General features: G+C 41.6%; 1 protein-coding gene across 8 annotated transcripts in view; it reads left to right on the forward strand.

Moving 5' to 3' along the window:
• Positions 1–19413, forward strand: part of KIAA1841 (KIAA1841 ortholog) — a 75705-nt gene that overhangs the window by 23963 nt on the left and 32329 nt on the right. For 7 of the 8 annotated variants that reach the window (XM_025354231.1, XM_025354232.1, XM_025354228.1 and 4 more), the window contains 5 exons: positions 3247–3370; positions 8480–8632; positions 14886–15031; positions 17335–17434; positions 19096–19128. In XM_025354231.1, the coding sequence (XP_025210016.1) occupies positions 3247–3370; positions 8480–8632; positions 14886–15031; positions 17335–17434; positions 19096–19128 (556 nt within the window). The remainder of the gene's footprint in view (positions 1–3246; positions 3371–8479; positions 8633–14885; positions 15032–17334; positions 17435–19095; positions 19129–19413) is intronic. The other variant, XM_025354233.1, reaches the window with a different exon arrangement.

A 19413-nucleotide genomic window follows, 5' to 3' on the forward strand; every position in this document is an offset into this window, starting at 1 on the left:
TGAATTTTACAAGAGAACCAAATTTACTTTCTGGTAAATTTTGGTGGGGAAAATTGTCTTTAGCGTTGTATTTTCTGTCATCTATTTGTTCTTCATACTTTGTCAGTATTTCATTAATATATAGGCTGGGCGCTGTGGCTTACACCTGTAATCCCAGCACTTTGGGAGGCCAAGGCAGGTGGATCACCTGTGGTCAGGAGTTCGAGACCAGCCTGACCACTGTGGTGAGACCCTGTCTCTACTAAATACAAAAAACTAGTCGGGCATGGTGGCAGACGCCTGTAGTCTCAGCTACTTGGGAGGCTGAGGCAGGGGACTCACTTGAACCCAGGAGGCGGAGGTTGCAGTGAGCCGAGATCATGCCACTGTACTCCAGCCTGGCGACAGAGCAAGACTCTGTCTCAGAAAACTAAATAAATAAAATAAAAATTAGCCGGACATGGTGGTGCACACCTGTAACCCCAGCTACTTGGGAGACCAAGGCAGGAGAATCGCTTGAGCCCAGGAGGCGGAGGTTGCAGTGAGCTGAGATCACGCCATTGCACTCCAGCCTGGACAACACAAGTGAAATTCCATCTCAAAACAGTAAAATAAATAAATACATAATACGTATTTCTCTTTGTGTTCAAAACAAGTTCTCATTCTGAGTTGAGGGTGGGTGTTGTAACTTGGTATAATGTCTCAGGAGGCAGAAACCTCAAAATGTGTATTCTTTGACAACATCCTTCATCCAGTATCATTCAGGCTGAAACGCAGTGGTGTGATCATAGCTCACCGCAGCCTTGAACTCCTGGGCTCAAGAGATCTTCTTGCCTGTATTCTCAGCATTTTGGGAGGCTGAGGTGAGAGGATTACTTGAGGGCCAGGAGTTTGAGACCAGCCTGGGCAATATAGCCAGACCCCATCTCTACAAAAAAAATTAAAAATTAGCTGAGCATGGTAATCCTAGCTAGGAGTCTGAGGCAGGAGGATCATGTGATCCCGGGAGTTTGAGGTTGCAATGAACTAGGAGCATGCCACTGAACTGAAGTCTGGACGACAGAGCAAGACCCTGTTTCTTAAAAACAAAGTTATAAAGTATATACATACATAAAAGTTGTTAGTGGTTAAAAAAATAGGATGTTCACTAAAACATTAATTGTGGTGTTACCTTTCAGTGATAGTATTACGGATGATTTTAATTTTCTTTTTGTTCTTTTTTCTATATTACAAATTTATAGCATGCACTGTTATGAAAGAAACCCCACAAATGTTAAATTTCATATATATATATATACACACACACACCTATTAGTAGTATGTGAAAAAGTAATTGATACTAACCTCAACATCCATTTTTATTGTTTTATTCAAAGTATTTTCCTACATGTCAGCAGTTGATGTATACTTTTTTTTTTTTTTTTTTTTTTAGAGACAGTCTTTGTTGCTCAGGCTGGAATGCAGTGGTGCGATCATAGCTCACTGCAGCCTTGAACTCCTGGACTCTCAAGGCTCCCATATCAGCCTCCTGAGCTGGGACCATGGGTGCGCACCACCATGCCTGGCAACCTGGCAATTGTGTGTGTGTGTGTGTGTGTGTGTGTGTGTGCGCGCGCGCGTGCGCACAGGGTTTCACTGTGTTGCCAAGGCTGGTCTTCAACTACTGGCGCAGGCCTCAAGCAGTCCTCCCACTTCAGCCTCTCAAAGTGTTAGGATTACAGGTGTGAGCCACCATTCCTGGCAGATGTATACATTTAAAAAATTGTTTTTAAATTAATTTTTTTTTGAGATAGAGTCTCACTCGGTCGCCCAGGCTGGAGTGTAATGGCGCAATCTTGGCTCACTGCAACCTCCACCTCCCGGGTTCAAATGATTCTTCTGCCTCAGCCTCAGCCTCCCGAGTAAACCTCTCTGACCTAAAATTACTTTTAGAACAAATGTGCCTGTGTAATTTGTAATAACATCATGACATTTTATTTTTGAGCTAAGCACAAAGCCGGCAAAGTTAGAAAAGACTGAAATAAAGACTTAAAAGAATCAGGTCTATAATCCCAGTAGTTTGGGAGGCTGAGTCAGGAGGACTGCTTCAGGGCAGGAGTTTAAGACTGGCCTGGGCAACATAGCGAGGCCCCCTTCTCTACAAAAAATTTTTTCTCTTAGCCAGGTGTAGGTTTGGCACAGTAGCTCATGCCTGTAATCCTAGCACTTTGGGAGGCTGAGGCGGGTGGATCACCTGAGGTCAAGAGTTCGGGATGAGCCTGGCCAACGTGGTAAAACCCCGTCTCTACTAAAAATACAAAAATTAGCCAGGCATGGTGGCATGCACATGTAATCCCAGCTACTCGGGAGGCTGAGGCAGGAGAATCGCTTGAACCCGTCAGGGCAGAGGTTGCAGTGAGCCAGTATCATGACACTTCACTCCAGCCTGGGCAAAAGAGTGAAACTGGGTCTAAAAAAAAAATATTAGCCAGGTGTGATGACACATACCTGTAATCCCAGGTACTCAGGAGGCTGAGGTGGGAGGATCACTTGAACCAAGGAGTTTGAGGTTGCCAATAAACTATGATGATTGCACCACTGCACTCCAGGCTGGGTGACAGAGTATGACCCTGTCTCAAAAACAAAACAAAACAACAACAACAACAAAAAAAACAAACTTGAGTTGCATATGACCATAGCAAATATGGTTTTGAGCCTTTGCTATTTTTTAACTTTATATTATTTAATTAAAAAATCTATATTACCAAGACCTGATTGTATATTCTGTATCGCTCAATTACTAAAAAATACTTGAAAATAGTGTAAAATACTAATACGTTAATGAAATGTACAAATACATTAATGATTCTAATGTCTAGAATCATATGCATTTAGAATAAAGCTTCCATTTAACATATGCCTAATTCCCAACTGTTGGCCTGTTCAAACTATATTTAATTTGTAATCCTGTATCTAGCTTTGCAAAATAATTTGATATTCAAATAATTCATACCTTTTCCTGTTGTCCACCAAATATACAAACCCTGTCTCTACTGAAAATACAAAATTAGCCGGGTGTGGTGGCACACGCCTGTAATCCCAGCTAGTTGGGAAGCCAAGGCAGGAGAATTGCTTGCATCCTGGAGGTGGTGGTTGCAGTGAGCCAAGATCATGCCATTGCACTCCAGCCTGGGCAACAAGAACAAAACTCCATCTCAAAAAAGATAATAAATAAATAAAGCAAATCATTTATGTCACTTTCTTGTAAAATTGAGGCTCTTTCCCCAGAGATAAGACATGGGATGTTCATGAGTATTTGAATAGTCTTTTCGAAGAATTAAAATCTTGGAGAGATGTATACTGGCGATTGTGGGGAACAATCAACTGGCTGACTTGTTCAAGATGTTATCAGGTAAGTTTTTTTTTAGTATCCTGCTCTGCAAATATTGAGAGCAATATTCTTTTGATATCTGCTGTTTAATCAATGTATTTAAACGTGTTTGGACAATATCCAACATCTGTTTAAAGAAACTAGTGGCAGCTGGGCATGGTGGCTCATGCCTGTAATCCCAGCACATTTAGAGGCCGAGGCAGGCAGATCGTTTTGGCCCAGGAGCTCAAGACCAGCCTGGGCAACATAGTGAGACTCCATCTCTTAAAAAAATAAAACTAGGCCTGGTGCGGTGGTTCACGCCTGTAATCCCAGCACTTTGGGAGGCTGAGGTGGGTGGATCACGAGGTCAGGAGATCAAGACCATCCTGTCTAACATGGTGAAACCCCATCTCTTGTAAAAATACGAAAAATTAGCCGGGTATGGTGGCACGTGCCTGTAGTCCCAGCTATTTGGGAGGCTGAGGCAGGAGAATCACTTGAACCTGGGAGGCAGAGGTTACAGTGAGCCAAGATTGCGCCACTGCCCTCTAGCCTGGGCGACAGAGCAAGACTCTATCTCAAAAATAAAATAAAATAAAAAATAAAACTAGTGGCAAAAGCAAGGGTGCTGCTAAATGTTTTTTGCATCTGGCTTCATATCTCTTGACATGTTTCTTCTTTCTCTTTTTCTTTTTTTTTATTTCCATTCCTTAAACAATCAAAGACTTGTTGAATTTTTAGAAAAGTAACATGTTTTGGCCGGGCATGATGGCTCACGCCTGTAATCCCAGCACTTTGGGAGGTCGAGACAGGTGGATCACTGGAGTTCAGGAATTCGAGACCGGCCTGACCGACATGGAGAAACCCCATCTCTACTAAAAATACAAAATTAGCCAGGCGTGGTAGTGCATGCCTGTAATCCCAACTACTCAGGGTGCTGAAGCGGGAGAATTGCTTGAACCCGGCAGGCAGAGGTCGCGGTGATCCGAGATTGCACCATTGCACTGCAGTCTGGGAAGGAGGGAAACTCCATCTCAAAAAAAAAAAAAAAAACCTCACTGGTTTTAAGTGATCAAATCCCAGTTTTTCAATGAAAACAATTATATAAAAAAAGTCCTTATTGCCTTCACTTGTTTCCAGCCAAACTATTTTCTCTGATGTTCTATACATTTCTATAGAAATTCAGAAGCACCTTTGCAGATAGGATGCTATTGATGTGTGCCTTTGTTGTTATAACAATTTTGTTCCCAAAAAGTTTTTGTTTTTTATTAATGTTTATAATAAAAGCATAAGAAAACTTGCTATTTGTAGGAACCTATAATAAACCCTTTTATGGAATAAATAGGTTTTTCTAAGTCACACTCATTCCTAATTAATCTTATGTAGAAATGTAGCATTCTCGACATATAATTTCTTTTGAATCCCTGAAGTTTTCCTGTCCTCAGTACTTTTCCTCTCTCATTTGCGTGATGATTTTCAATAGAGGGAAGGAAGAACAGCCTGTCAGAATCTTCAGATTGGGATTTTAAACTGTTTAAGGTCCCACTCGATGGGTTCTACATTACCACAATTTTAAAAAGGTTTGTTGAAGTATTATATACAGTAAAATTCATCCTTTTTGTGACCTTCGACAATGCATACAATTGTATAACTACCTCTGCAATCAAAGCATGTAACACTTACATCATCCTAAAAGAAATTTCTTTGTGCCCCTCTGTAGTCAATTCATTCCCCCACCCTAGCCTCTGGTAACCACTGGTCTGTTTATATATATTTAGTTTTGCCTTTTCCAGAACGTCATATAAGTAGAATCATATAGCATTTAGCTTTTTGAATCTAGCTTCTTTCACTTCGAAAAATGGATATAAAATCTATTCATGATGTTGTTTCATAAATTAGTTTGTTATTTTTTATGGCTAAGTAGTAATCTGTTGTATGACTATATCACAGTATGTTCAGACATTCACCAGGTGGAGGATGTTTGTAGTGTTCTAGTGTGGGGCCATTATGAAGAAAGCTGCTATAAACATTTTCATACAGGTTTTCCTGTGAACATAGGATTTTATCTCTTGGATGTATTTATTTCTCTCTCTTTTTTTTTTTCTTGAGATGGAGTTTCACTCTTTTTGCCTAAGCTGGAGTGCTATGGCGCCATCTTGGCTCACTGCAACCTCCACCTCCCAGGTTCAAGTGATTCTCCTGCCTCAGCCTCCCAAGTAGCTGAGATTACTGGCACACGCCAACACACCCGGCTAATTTTTTGTATTTTTAGTAGAAATGGGGTTTCACTGTGTTAGCCAGGATGGTCTTGAACTCATGACCTCAGGTGATCTGCCTGCCTCGGCCTCCCAAAGAACTGGGATTACAGGCCTGAGCCACTACGCCTGGCCTCTCTGCTTTCTTATTACCTAGGAGTAGGATTGCTGGTTTGTGTGGTGGTTTAACACTCGCCGTGCCTAACGGTTTTCCAAAGTCGTAGAATCATTTTGCATTTCTACCAGCTACGTATGAGAGTTCTAGTTGCCCCACATCTCAGTAGCAATTGATATTGTCAGGTTTGGATTTTTTTGTTAATCCAATAAGTATGTAAAGGTCCTCCTCACAATCAGAGTGTCACTTATAATCAAGGATATCAAGCTTCTAAAATCTGACTTGCTCAACATGTCAGAATGCGGAAACTTTGAGAGATTATTTTCCTCTCCTTTACAGCAAATTGAATATTGATTGATATTGAATATTTATTATAGAGCTCATAAACTCATAAAATAGTTTGTATGCAGAATATTGTTTATAAGAGAATATGCACCTTATAGTTTTTATAAGTTCTCAAATTTTTAAAATTAAAAACCATTATGTGAACATCATAATTGAAACTAACACTAAAATTTCTGAATTATAGACAACTAAAAATTCTGAATTATAGACTATTCTTTAATGCATTTATGTTAAAGATCAGTGCTTATCAAATCTCAGCAACTTCAGTACATCATAATATAAATAGAAAAAACAGATCAGTGCTTAGAATTGTTAATATTGTGTTTTTATTTGAATTATCTTACTAACTTGTTTTTTTTAACCTGTTCTCACTCAGAGTCCCTCCTCCCCTGACAGGACCCTATTCAGGGTTTCCCTTCTTAAAGTCTCCCCGAGTGAGGAACTCTCTTAACAAGGGCCCGCTCCTGGTGCGATGCTATAGCTTTTCATCCCATCTCAGAGCCCCCCCGAAAAAGAAACAAGTGATCAGAGTACCAGTCAGGGTACCTCCCAAAAGCCCAGCGATCTCCCCTCCATTCCAGTCCAAGGTATCACTTTTTCACCTTTTCTGGTCCTTTCCCCGACAGGGATTAATGGTATTACCCATTCAGGTCTTTCTTCACCCCAGGCCTTGTGGGACCGCCCTTAATCATCCAGTGGTACTGCCCCCTTTTAGGATACACCACTGCCACGCACACAGAATCTCCACCCAGAAGCAATGACATCTGGGGTCTTTCTCCAGTCCCCTGGCATGGTATTTCTTACAAACTTTCTACCTCCCACTGGCTAATGGAATTGCCCTCCCAGTGGCTCCCCCACCCATGACGCAAAAGCCCAACATCCCCTTCCTTTCTTTCCAGATAAAATGGTTTTGCCTTCTCAAGGTCTCCTGCCTTCAAAACCCAACATTATCATCACCCACCAATGGTGCCCCCTGCACAGGCCCAAAAGTCTTGTCCCCTCTAGATCTGAGTAAGATATCATCTACTCAAGGATGCTCTCCCTAGCCCACAAGGCTAACAGAATCCAACCTTCAGAGCCCCACAGTATCTCTGAATCCAATAATTTCACCACTCAGAGCCTCAGTTTCCCTCTCCAAACCAACTTCTGGGACTCCGGGTCCATCCCAACCAACCTTTTCTCAGAGCTGGTGGCATAACCTCTCTCTACCAGCCAGCCCCCAGCTGCCTAACCCAGTGGTCTTTCCCATCGCAAGCAGCACCTGTGTCCACTGAAACTCCACTTAGACAGTGCTTGCACCATGTTCTTTTTTTTCTTCTTCTTTTTTCCCGAGATGGGATCTTGCTACATTGCCCAGGCTGGCCTCGAATTCCTAGGTTTAAGCAGTCCTTCTGCCTCAGCCTCCCTAGTAGCTGGAGTGACAGGTGTGTACCATCACACCTGGCCCTATTTTACCAACTTATAAACAATTGAAACCTGATGGTTAATTTGACAATTAAACCTTGATAAGCTTTTATCAAAGTTTTCAAAGCCAATGATTCAAAGTTACGTCATAGTTTTTATTAATACTGATGCTAAATATTTACCTTAAAAATGCATCAAGGGACCAGGCATGGTGGCTCATGCCTGTAATCCCAGCACTTTGGGAGACCAAGGCAGGCGGATCACCTGATGTCAAAAGTTCAAGACCAGTCTGACCAACATGGCGAAACGCTGTCTCTACTAAAAATAGAAAAATTAGCCCGGTATGGTGGTGTGTGCCTGTAATCCCAGCTACTCGGCAGGCTGAGGCAGGAGAATCGCTTGAATCTGGGAGGTGGAGGTTGCAGTGAGCCGAGATGGCACCACTTCACTCCAGCCTGGGCAATAGAGCGAGATTCCGTCTCAAAAAAAAATGCATCAAGGAATAACCAAATGAAGCAAAATTTTATTTTCTTTGGAAAACATTTGAGGTGATTGGTCAATTGTAAAATTGAATGTATATCAAGATCAGTTTAATTCATCTGAATTTTGCTTAAGGTGATTTCATTTTTTGCTCTCTAATAGCTTTATTCAGGTGGAATTACACGCCATGAAATTTACTAATTTTATTTTTTTATTTTTATTTTTTAAGTTAGGTTGTGTTCAGAATTTACTCTTTTTAAATCTGCAGTTCACTTTTTTTTTTTGTAAATTTAGAGTTGTACAGTCATCACCATCATCCAATTTTAGCACATTTCTATCACCTCAAAAAGATCCCTCGTGCCCATTTGCTGCTATTCCACATTATAACCTTCCACCCCTGGCAACCACTGATCTATTTTGTGTCTGTATAGATTGGCTTTTTCTGCATATTTCGTATAAATGGAACATATAATATTTGGTCTTAAGTATTTTTGAAATGTATAATTTTGTTGTGGAAATAGTAGTTGATTTTATCTATTTCTTTCTTAGGCCTTTCTCTGTATTGAATTTTCACATTGTCAGTACCACTCAGAAACAGTGGTTTATCCTACTGCAGCAAGTTCATTGAATTCTGTTGGCACTGGAATTTATCCCTGTTGTAACCAAAAGATTCTTCGGTTTGATCCTACTCAGCTTACAAAGGTGAATTTTGAATATTGCTCTTTTGTAGCTACAGTTTTTAAAGTATAACAGTAATACATTAATGTATAAAAGACTTCCAACAATACATAAATAAGTATAGGAAGAAGTTCCTCTTTATAACACTCTCCCATTTTCCATCTCTTCTTAGAGATAATCACTGTTAATGGTTTCCTTTCAGACCTTCTTTTGTACCTTTCAGGCACAAATTATATTTTTTTTTGTTTTTTGGAGGTTTTTGTTTTTTGTTTTTTGAGATGGGGTCTCCCTCTGTCGCCCAGGCTGGAGTGCAGTGGTGCCATCTCGGCTCACTCCAGCCTCTGCCTCCCAGGCTCAAACAATCCTCCCACCTCAGCCTTCCGAGTAGCTGGGACTCCAGGCACACGCCACCATACTCAGTAATTTTTTGTATTTTTGTTAGAGACGGGGTTTCGCCATGTTGCCCAGGCTGGTCTCGAACTCATGAACTGAAGCGATCTACCTGCTTTGGCCTCCCAGAGTGCTGGGATTACAGGTGTGAGCCGCCACACCCAGACTTATATATGATTTTTTGTTTTGGAAACCAGATCATACTAATAATATTCTGTAATTTGCCTTTTTTACTCAACAATGTAACTAGGGTATCTTTCTGTGCTATTTTATTTAACTGCTGTATAATATTCCAAGCTATGTATATATCACAATTTAACCATTCTCCTATTAATGAACATTTAGGTGGTTTCTAGACTGATGGTATTACTGTGTTGCAGTGAATATCCTTGCACATATATATTGATGCAATGTGTGAGTATTGCTATAGGTTAGATTCTCTGATCACAAACACTTTTGAAAATGTTCTGTAATTAAATGTCATGTGTGAATGAAAGGAACCTAAAGCTCTTTATCATCATCCACACAAAAATACTTACAAAGCACCAAAGATGTGCCATACAATGTGCAAGGTGGAGGATAGCATGTAAAATTGGATCATTTATGCCCTTGTGGAACTTATAGCTGAGGCAGTAATACCAAAAGGAAAAAAAGCACCCAAATAAATGTTTGAAGACACATACAGGGCCCTAAATGTCTATAATAGGCTGGTATCATTCAGCCATAGACGTCAAGGAAATCCTCAAAGGAGTTGGCATTAAGTTGAGATCTGAAGGATTCATAGGAGTATGTGAGGTGAAGAGGAAGGGAAAGAGTGTTCTAGTCAGAACAGCAAGGTCAGAAGGAACACAGTGAGTAAAAGAGACTGACAACCTGAGGCTGTCATAGAAAACATGCATAGTTCAAGACAAGTCTGGAGAGGTAGGTAGGTGTCAGTCCATGCTGGAGCAGGATGTCGTAAGCCATGTTCAAGTTTTTCTTTTATCTCCATTTTGAAAAGATCAGTTGCAGTGTGGAGAATGCACACTTGAGGGGTAGTCAGTGGAATCACGTACAAAAGGAAGTTATCATAGTAGTCTTAGAGAGAGATGATGGTACCAGAGCAGTGAAGATTAAGAGAAGTGGATGAATTTAATATTTAAGAGATGAAACTGAAATTATCTGACAGATTGTACTGCAGAGGGAGAGGGGGAAGGATGACTCAGTTTCTTGTTGGTGCTACTGGATAGCTGGTGGTGCTATTCACTGAAGAGGAAGCAGCAGACGGAAATCAGGTTTTGAGAGACTCATGAGTTCTGTTTGGATATTTTGAGTTTGAGGTGCTTTCTGAGATAACCAGACAGAGGCCGTTAGATATATGAGTTTTGGAGCTCAGACAAGTGGTTAGGCTGGAGATAATAACATAAGTTTTCCTGCAATAGATGATAGTTAAACAGCAGGTATAGGTGAGCATATGAAGAGCAGAGGGAAACTACAGCTATGGCTGGATGAAGCAGCATGAGCCTGCAAAGGAGAATGGTCAGGGGCAGCCAGAATGATAGGAGAAAAATTGAGGATGTTGAGGGAGTAATATGAAAGAAAGAGGAGCGGACTGTGGTGCCTAGTATGGCTAAGAGGTCAAATAAAATAATGAAAGAACTGTGTCCTTTGGCCTTAGTGACAGGGAATTCATAGGTGTGAAGAGCTGTTTTGGTGGAGTGCTAGATCCAGAAGCCAGGTTTGTATGGGTTGAGAAATGAGTGAGAGATTAACAAATGGGAACAGTATATATGACATCTCTTTTGGGAAATTTGAGAAAGGGAGGAGATAGATTAGTAATTTAAGTTATGAATATTTGTTTAGTGTTTTGGGGGTTGTTTTTTGTTTGTTTGTTTGTTTGAGAAGGAGTCTTACTGTTGTCCAGGCTGGAATGCAGTGGCACGATCTCAGCTCACTGCAATCTCTGCCTCCCGGGCTCAAGCGATTCTCCTGCCTCAGCCTCCCAAGTAGCTGGAATTACAGGCACGTGCCACCATGCCTGGCTAATTTTTGTATTTTTAGTAGAGATGGAGTCTCACCATATTGGCCAGGCTGGTCTCGAACTCCTGACCTCAAATGACCCGCCCATCTGAGCCCCCCAAAGTGCTGGGAATACAGGCGTGAGCCACCATGCCTGACCTTGTTTCTGTTTTGATACGAGAGAACCTTTTAAAAGTCAGTGGGAAGGATCCAGCTGAGAAGGAGAGGTTGATGGTATAAGGTGAGAAGGCAGGGTAGGGTGGGACCTTAACCACATTTAGTGGTATTAATTTCGACAAGAGAGTGGACAGCTCCTCTATTACAACAGGAGAGAAGAGTAGAATGGTTGTAGATATTAGTAAAATTGTGTTTTTATCATTTAGTTGATAACTTATTCTAATCCAATGCTTTTTCTGTTCTCTAAAAAGTAGAAGATTAAGCCATCCACTAAGAATAAGGGGGAAAAGGGAAGGTTCCAAGGTTTGAGGGAAGTATGGAAGGTTTGAAATAGTATTTTGAAAAATAGAAGAGTGAATTTTCCAGAGAAAATGTATATTGCCAGGAAGTTTGAGAGCTCACTGGAGATTGGCAGTCGTAAGTTCACAATATAATTCATCATGCCTGTTTATATCACTCTCTCCAGTAACCCTTGGCTGCATGAGTACAGGCAGGGAGAAAATGGGTAGTTGAGTTCATCTAGAGTTAGGATTTTGCCAGATGGGGATGATGAAATTTAGGGGCAAGGAATCTGGGATATTGGCGTGAATGTTACTGAATGATGGGTCATGGAATTTAAACTGGATTCATTTTCTTGTATTTGCAATCCGTTACCAACTTTGATTACTTAAAAGTTTTATCAGTGAGGTAATAGATTACTTACATAACATTTATTCTTAAAGTTTTAGTTATACATTTTATAAACAAAGATACTTAAATTGGGCATGAGACGTTAAGCAAAATTAGATTAGCTTTGCTAGACCCAAGATATTTCATTAATTCATCATTACTATTATGTTTTTTTCAGTAACATGATTTTTTAGTCTTTACATTTCTTTCTAACCACATTAATTTTTAACCTCATTAATTTGTAACCACAAATTTACATTTGTGGTTAGTTTGTTTCCATTTTAGCTATCACATTTCCACATCGTTTGGAGCAAAATATATTTCTTTGTAGGCATCTTTAAAAAAATATATCGGCTGGGCGTGGTGGCTCACGCCTGTAATCCCAGCACTTTGGGAGGCTGAGGCGGGCGGATCATGAGGTCAGGAGATCAAGACCATCCTGGCTAACACAGTGAAGCCCCTTCTCTACTAAAAATACAAAAAATTAGCTGGGCGTGGTGGCGGGCGCCTATAGTTCCAGCTATTCAGGAGGCTGAGGCAGGAGAATGGTGTGAACCTGGGAGGTGGAGCTTGCAGTGAGCCAAGATCACGCCACTGCACTCCAGCCTGGGTGACAAATCAAGACACTGTCTGAAGAAAAAAAAAATTATATATATATATAGGCCGGGCACGGGGTGGCTCATGCCTGTAATCCCAGGACTTTGGGAGGCCGAGATGGGTGGATCACCTGAGGTCGGGAGTTCAAGACCAGCCTGGCCAATATGGGGAAAACACTGTCTCTACTGAAAATACAAAAATTAGCTGGGCATCATGGTGGGCGCCTGTAATCCCAGCTACTTGAGAGGCTGAGGCAGGAGAATCGCTTGAATCCAGGAGGCGGAGGTTGCAGTGAGCCAAGATCAGACCATTGCACTCCAGCCTGGGTGACAGAGCAAGACTCTATCTCAAAAAAACCAAAATATATATATGATGAATCTTTTGTTGATATATACGTTGCTTGTATCCCGGCTGGGCACGGTTGCTCATGCCTGTGATCCCAGCACTTTGGGAGGCCGAGGTGGTCAGATCATGAGATCAAGAGATCGGGACCACCCTGGCCAACATGGTGAAACTCCGTCTCTAGTAAAAATACAAAAATTAGCTGGGTGTGGTGGTGTGTGCCTGTAGTCCCAGCTACTTGGGAGGCTGAGGCAGGAGAATTGCTTGAACCCGGGAGGCAGAGATTGCATTGATGTGAGATCGTGCCACTGCACTCCAGCCTAGCAACAGAGCAAGACTGTGTCTCAAAAAAAAAAAAAAACAGGAGAAAGACAACAGGCACTTCAGACAAAAAACAGTTGTTCTGTAAACATGAAAACGACAACCTCATTTGTGACTGGATAGATACAAATTAAAGCCAGAATGAATACCAATACACATTTATCAGAATGACTAAATTTTTTTTTTTTTGAGGTGGAGTCTTGCTCTGTTGCCCAGGCTGCAGTGTAGTGGCACAATGTTGGCACACTGCAACCTCTGTCTCCCAGGTTCAAGCAATTCTCATGCCTCAGCCTCCTGAGTAGCTGGATTACAGGTGCCTGGCACCACGCCTGGCTAAATTTTTGTATTTTTATTAGAGATGGGTTTTCACCATGTTGGCCAGGCTGGTCTCAGACTCTTAACCTCAAGTGATCTGCCTGCCTCGGCCTCCCAAAGTGACGAGCCACCATACCCAGCCAGAATGACTACAATTTAAATGTCTGACCAAGTGTTAGCAAGGATGTGGAGTAACAGAAATCCTCGTATACTGCTGATGGTAATATAATTTGGTACACGTGAGCACTTGTGTACTGGGAAACAGACAAAAGAATGTTCATAGCAATATTATTTTTAGTAGCCCCAAACTAGAAATAACCCATCTATCAGTGGTAGAAGAGGTAAATAAATGGTGTATATTCATGCAGTGAAACACTATACATTAAAGCAAATGTTATTATTACATGAAATAACATCGTTGAATCATAAAAACATAATTTTTTTTTTTTTTTTTTTTTTGAGACGGAGTCTTGCTGTCACCCAGGCTGGAGTGCAGTGGCGCGATCATGGCTTACTGCAAGCTCCGCCTCCCGGGTTCACGCCATTCTCCTGCCTCAGCCTCCCGAGTAGCTGGGACTACAGGCGCCCACCACTATACCCGGCTAATTTTTTTTTGTTTTTGTATTTTTAGTAGAGACGGGGTTTCACCGTGTTAGCCAGGATGGTCTCGATCTCCTGAACTCGTGATCCACCCTCCTCAGCCTCCCAAAGTGCTGGGATTACAGGCGTGAGCCACCGCACCTGGCCTTTTTTTTTTTTTTTTTTTGAGACAGGATTTCACTCTCACCCAAGCTGGAGTGCTATGGCCTGATCACTGCTAAAGGCAATCTCAACCTCCCTGAGCTCAAGTGATCCTCCCACCTCAGCTTCCTGAGGTAGCTGGGACTGGAGGCATGCACCACCACACCCAGCTAATTTTTTTCTACTCTTTTAGAGGCAGGGTTTTGCCATGTTGCCCAGGCTGATCTCAAACTCCTGGGCTCAAGCAATCCACCCACCTCGGCCTCCCAAAGACCTGGGATTACAGGCTTGAGCCACCTCACCCAGTAGAAACATAATGTCAAGCAAAACAGGTGAGACAAAACTAAACTATAGTGTTTAGGAATGCATCCTTAAGTGGCAGAGGGATAAAGAAAAGCAAGGAAGTAATTACCACAAGCCAGGGTAGAGGTTACCTGTTGGGAGGAGGGAAACCATTATGATCAGAATTGGGTCTGTGGGGACTCCTAGAGTGTTGGCAATGTTCTAATTCTTAATGTGGATTGTGATTATATGGGTATTCTTGGGTATTTGTTAAGCCATACAGTTATGATTGAATGTCTTTTCTGTATGAGGAATGTTTTTCTTGAGAAAAAGTTGTAAAATATGTGTATGACAATATGACTAGGCAAAGAAAAGAAAAATAGTGATCTTTAAAGGAGTGTTCTATAAGAAACTAACCTCTAATTTATTGTCTCTTATGTGACAGGGTTGTAAAGTAAGGGACCACATGATTACACTTCGTGATCAAGGTGAAGGCGGAGATTTGCCATCCTGTCCCATTGCTAGAATATTGGACGATTTGCACAAGTACAGAGATGTCATTGTTGTGCCTTTTTCAAAAGATACAATTAGGTGAGGGGTGGAAAAACCCAACACTGTATTATAGCTTTATTCAGCGGTTCCTATTTCAGAATCCCTTATCCCATAGTGCTTCCCCAAATCAGCAATGTCAGTCCTCAAGTAGTTTTCATTATTTCAGAAAACTAAAATTATATATTAGCTTACAATAAGAGCAGAGAGAGATTTATTTGATAGGCAGAGCACTTAAAAATACTGGAGGTGGCTAGGCACGGTGGCTCACATCTTTAATCCCAGCACTTTGGGAGGCCGAGGTGGGCGGATCACAAGGTCAGGAGATCGAGATCATCCTGGCTAACATGGTGAAACCCTGTCTCTACTAAAAATACAAAAAATTAGCCGGGCATGGTCGTGGGCGCCTGTAGTCCCAGCTCCTCGGGAGACTGAGGCAGGAGAATGGCATGAACCCGGGAGGCAGAGCTGGCAGTGAGCCGAGATCGTGCCACTGTACTCCAGCCTGGGCACCAGAGCGAGACTCTGTCTCAAAAAAAAAAAATACTGGAGGTACAAGGGGAGGAAAAACAAATGAAAAGAGCCCCTGATGATTAAAAAGGTTAAGACCTTAAATCCAGTTTGCGGTGGTGACTGGTGAGGGTTCCCAATTTGCTTGAGGCCCTCTCAATCAATTGATCAACCAATTGATTGTATCAATCAGTGCATGATTGATACAACTAGAAAAAAATGTTGATGGTTGAGTTCATCTCTCCATAAGTATGAACTCCTCGAATTCAGTAATTTCTGAAGTCACGTTCATCATTTTGCAATGGCAGCAGGCTGTAAGGTTAGAGGCTGGAGGACACTTTAAAAGAGGCTGTTCTTAGCCGGGCGTGGTGGCTCACACCTTTAATCCCAGTATTTTGGGAGGCCAAGGCAGGCTGATCACTTGAAGTCAGGAATTTGAGACCAGCCTGGCCAACGTGTGGAAACCCTGTCTCTTCTAACCAGGCATAGTGGCGGGCGCCTGTAATCCCAGCTATTTGGGAGGCTGAGGCAGGAGAATCGCTTGAACCCGGGAGGCAGAGGCTGCAGTGAGCTGAGATTGTGCACTGCACTCCAGCCTGGGCGACAGAGGGAGACTTCGTCTCAAAACAAAAAGAAAAAAAGAAATACTTTTTTTTTTTTCAGTTGGAGTTTCGCTCTTGTTGCCCAGGCTGGAGTGTGGTGGCATGATCTCAGCTCACTGCAACCTCTGCCTCCCTGTTTCAAGCGATTCTCCTGCCTCAGCCTCCTGAGTAGCTGGGATTACAGCCACCCACCACTACGCCCAGCTAATTTTTGTATTTTTAGTAGAGACAGGGTTTCACCATGTCGGCTAGGCTGGTCTCGAACTACTGGTCTCGAACTCCTGACCTCGTGATCCACCCACCTCAGCCTCCCAAAGTGCTGGGATTACAGGTGTGAGCCACCGCGCCTAGCTACCACCCCCACTTTTTTTTTTTTTTTTTTTGAAGTGGAGTCTCACTCTGTCACCAGGCTGGAGTGCAGCATCGCAATCTCAGCTCACTGCAACCTCCACCTCCCGGGTTCAAGCAATTGCCCTGCCTCAGCCTCCCAAGTAGCTGGGATTACAGGCATGTACCACCATGCCCAGCTAATTTTTTATATTTTAGTAGAGACAGGGTTTCACCATGTTGACCAAGATGGTCTCGATCTCCTGACCTCGTGATCTGCCCACCTCAGCCTCCCAAAGTGCTGGGATTACAGGCATGATCCACTGCGCTTAGCCAAGGCTGTTCTCAAAACAGTACCAATTATGCAGCCCATTCCACCACCTTGCAGGTACGATGCTTCAGGTACAATGGTGCTTGCTGTATGGGGTGTCTTTTGCTAGAGGAATCACTATACAAATTAAGAAATGTCATTGTTGACCGGGCACGGTGGCTCACACCTGTAATCCCAGCATTTTAGGAGCCAAGGTGGATGGATCACCTGAGGGCAAGAGTTCACGACCAGCCTGGCCAACATGGTGAAAATACAAAATTAGCCAGGCGTGATGGCAGGTGCCTGTAATCCCAGCTACTCAGGAGGCTGAGGCGGGAGAATCGCTTGTACCTGGGAGGCAGAGGTTGCAGTGAGCCAAGATCATGCCATTACTCTCCAGCCTGGGTGACAGAGCGAGACTCCATCTCAAAAAAACAAACAAAAAAAAGGAAATGTCCTTGTTGAAGTGATATCCTTATACTCAGGAACTGTATTTTTAAAGAGCAATTTATGAAACATTTGCAATAAAAAGATATTCACCTTTAAATTTTTAAGAAAGTAAACTCTTCTCCATAAAAATGTCTTTTTCTTTCAAGTGATGTTGGGGTTGGCCCCTGTGATGAAAAGGGTATAGAATGTGATGTTTTACTGGAGCCAAATACACCATGGGGTCCCAAAACTGGGGAGCTCAATGCTGTGAGTAGCTTGTTTCACTTATTCTTTATTTACATAAATAATGACATTTAATTTTTGACAGGAACCTGATCAATTTATGTTGAAATTGAACTGACTACCTAATCATAAGAAGGTATTATGCCTACTAATAGGACTCTAAGGGTAATAGGACACATTTCTTGCCCTCAAAGAATTAATAATGAATACATTTAAATTTGGGGGAAAAAACAACATGGGGCCAGGCATGGTCACTCACACCTGTAATCCCAGCACTTTGGGAGGCTGAGGCAGGAAGATGGCTTGAGCCCAGGAGTTTGAGACCAGCCTGGGCAATACAGTGAGACCTCATCTCTACAAAAAAGGTTGAAAACTTAGCCTAATGGAGTGCCTTATGCCTGTAGTCGAAGTTTCGCTGGGAGGCTGAGGTGGGAAGATTGCTTAAGCCCAGGAGGCAGAGGTTGCAGTGAGCCGAGATCGCACTACTGCACTCCAGCCTTGGTGACAGAGGGAGACTCTGTCTCAAAAAAAAAGAAAAACCAAAAACATAACATGCTGTTTAAGGTTTTTATTATGGACAAATTATGATTTGAAGAATGAAGATAGCATGAATGGATATTTTGTTTCCTCCTCGTTCTGTAACTTTTTTTTTGGCTTAAAATTATCCTTTTATTGTAATTAGGAATATATTTAGATTCTTCAAAAGTTCCAGTCTGGAGTCTAGGTGACAGAGTGAGACCCTGTCTCAAAAAACAAACACACAAAAGTTTCAAAACTGAAATATTTTTAAAGTGACCAGAAAACTTGATTCCTTTGACTCCTTTTTATTCCATTGCCTTTGTTACTAAAGACCAGGAAATATATTTGCCTATGAATGTTCTGTCTTTGTGTTGGTTAAGATGGCATTTACTTGAGAAAGTGAAATATGCCCTGTGAAGTGCTTTATGAACTTCAGACAGCTATACAAATATTCACTCATGCCAGGCATGGTGGTTCATGCCTGTAATCCCTGCACTTTGGGAAACTGAGATTAGGAGTTCAAGACCAGCCTGGTCAACATGGTGAAACCCTGTCTCTACTAAAAATACAAAATTTAGCTGGGTGCAGTGGCATGCCCCTGTAATCCCAGCTACTCGGGAGGCTGAGGCAGGAGAATCCCTTAAACCCAGAAGGTGGAGGTTGTGGTGAGTGGAGATTGTGCCACTGCACTCCAGCCTGGGCGACAGAGTGAGACTCTGTCTCAAAAAAAAAAAAAAAAAAATCACACATTAGCATTTATTTATCAATTATATGTCAAACAACAAACTAGATTAATTGAACGTCCAGAATGTCCGTATGTAGTCTGCTTCCTTAATTTATATTAAAATATATACATTAAAAAGTGATTGAAATAGTTCTAAAAATAACAAATTATTTTAGTTATTTACTTGCACATGATTGACTTGTCCTTTGGAAATAATACTGGGAAAGTGTCTTTCTTTTTAGAAAGCATCCACATCCTCCTCTGGCAGAGAATATTAAAGACTGTAACATATCACTTTCAGCCTGAGTTTTAAATTATGTTTCAGCCTGGAAGGGAACTATATTTGTAACTTCTTTCAACTCTTCTACAATATCTATATGAAAATAAGGAGCTACAATCTGGGTAAATGCAGATTTATTAATCTCTTATTCCTGTCTTATAGTTCTTGTCATTGAAAAACTGGACTCTACAACTGGTAAGTGAGCAATTATAGTTAGCATTCCTGGATCTCTTTCTTCCTAAATTAAAGTTTAGTTTAATATTAGTATCTTATTTTACAAATTTTAGTTAAATATACATCTTCCTTTTCAGATTCTCCTATTTTCACTTAACTAAAAATGCTGTTAAATTATTTAAGGCAGACACATATTCCATATCTGGCTGCATAATCCATAGATCTAGTTAAAAGACTTTTTAAAGTCACTCTTACATCATATTTAGGACATTGAACAAAGCAACAAATCTGTTGAGTTCCAATTAT

Source organism: Theropithecus gelada, chromosome 13, assembly GCF_003255815.1.
Source record: "Theropithecus gelada isolate Dixy chromosome 13, Tgel_1.0, whole genome shotgun sequence".
In the NCBI taxonomy this organism is placed as follows: Eukaryota; Metazoa; Chordata; class Mammalia; order Primates; family Cercopithecidae; genus Theropithecus; species Theropithecus gelada.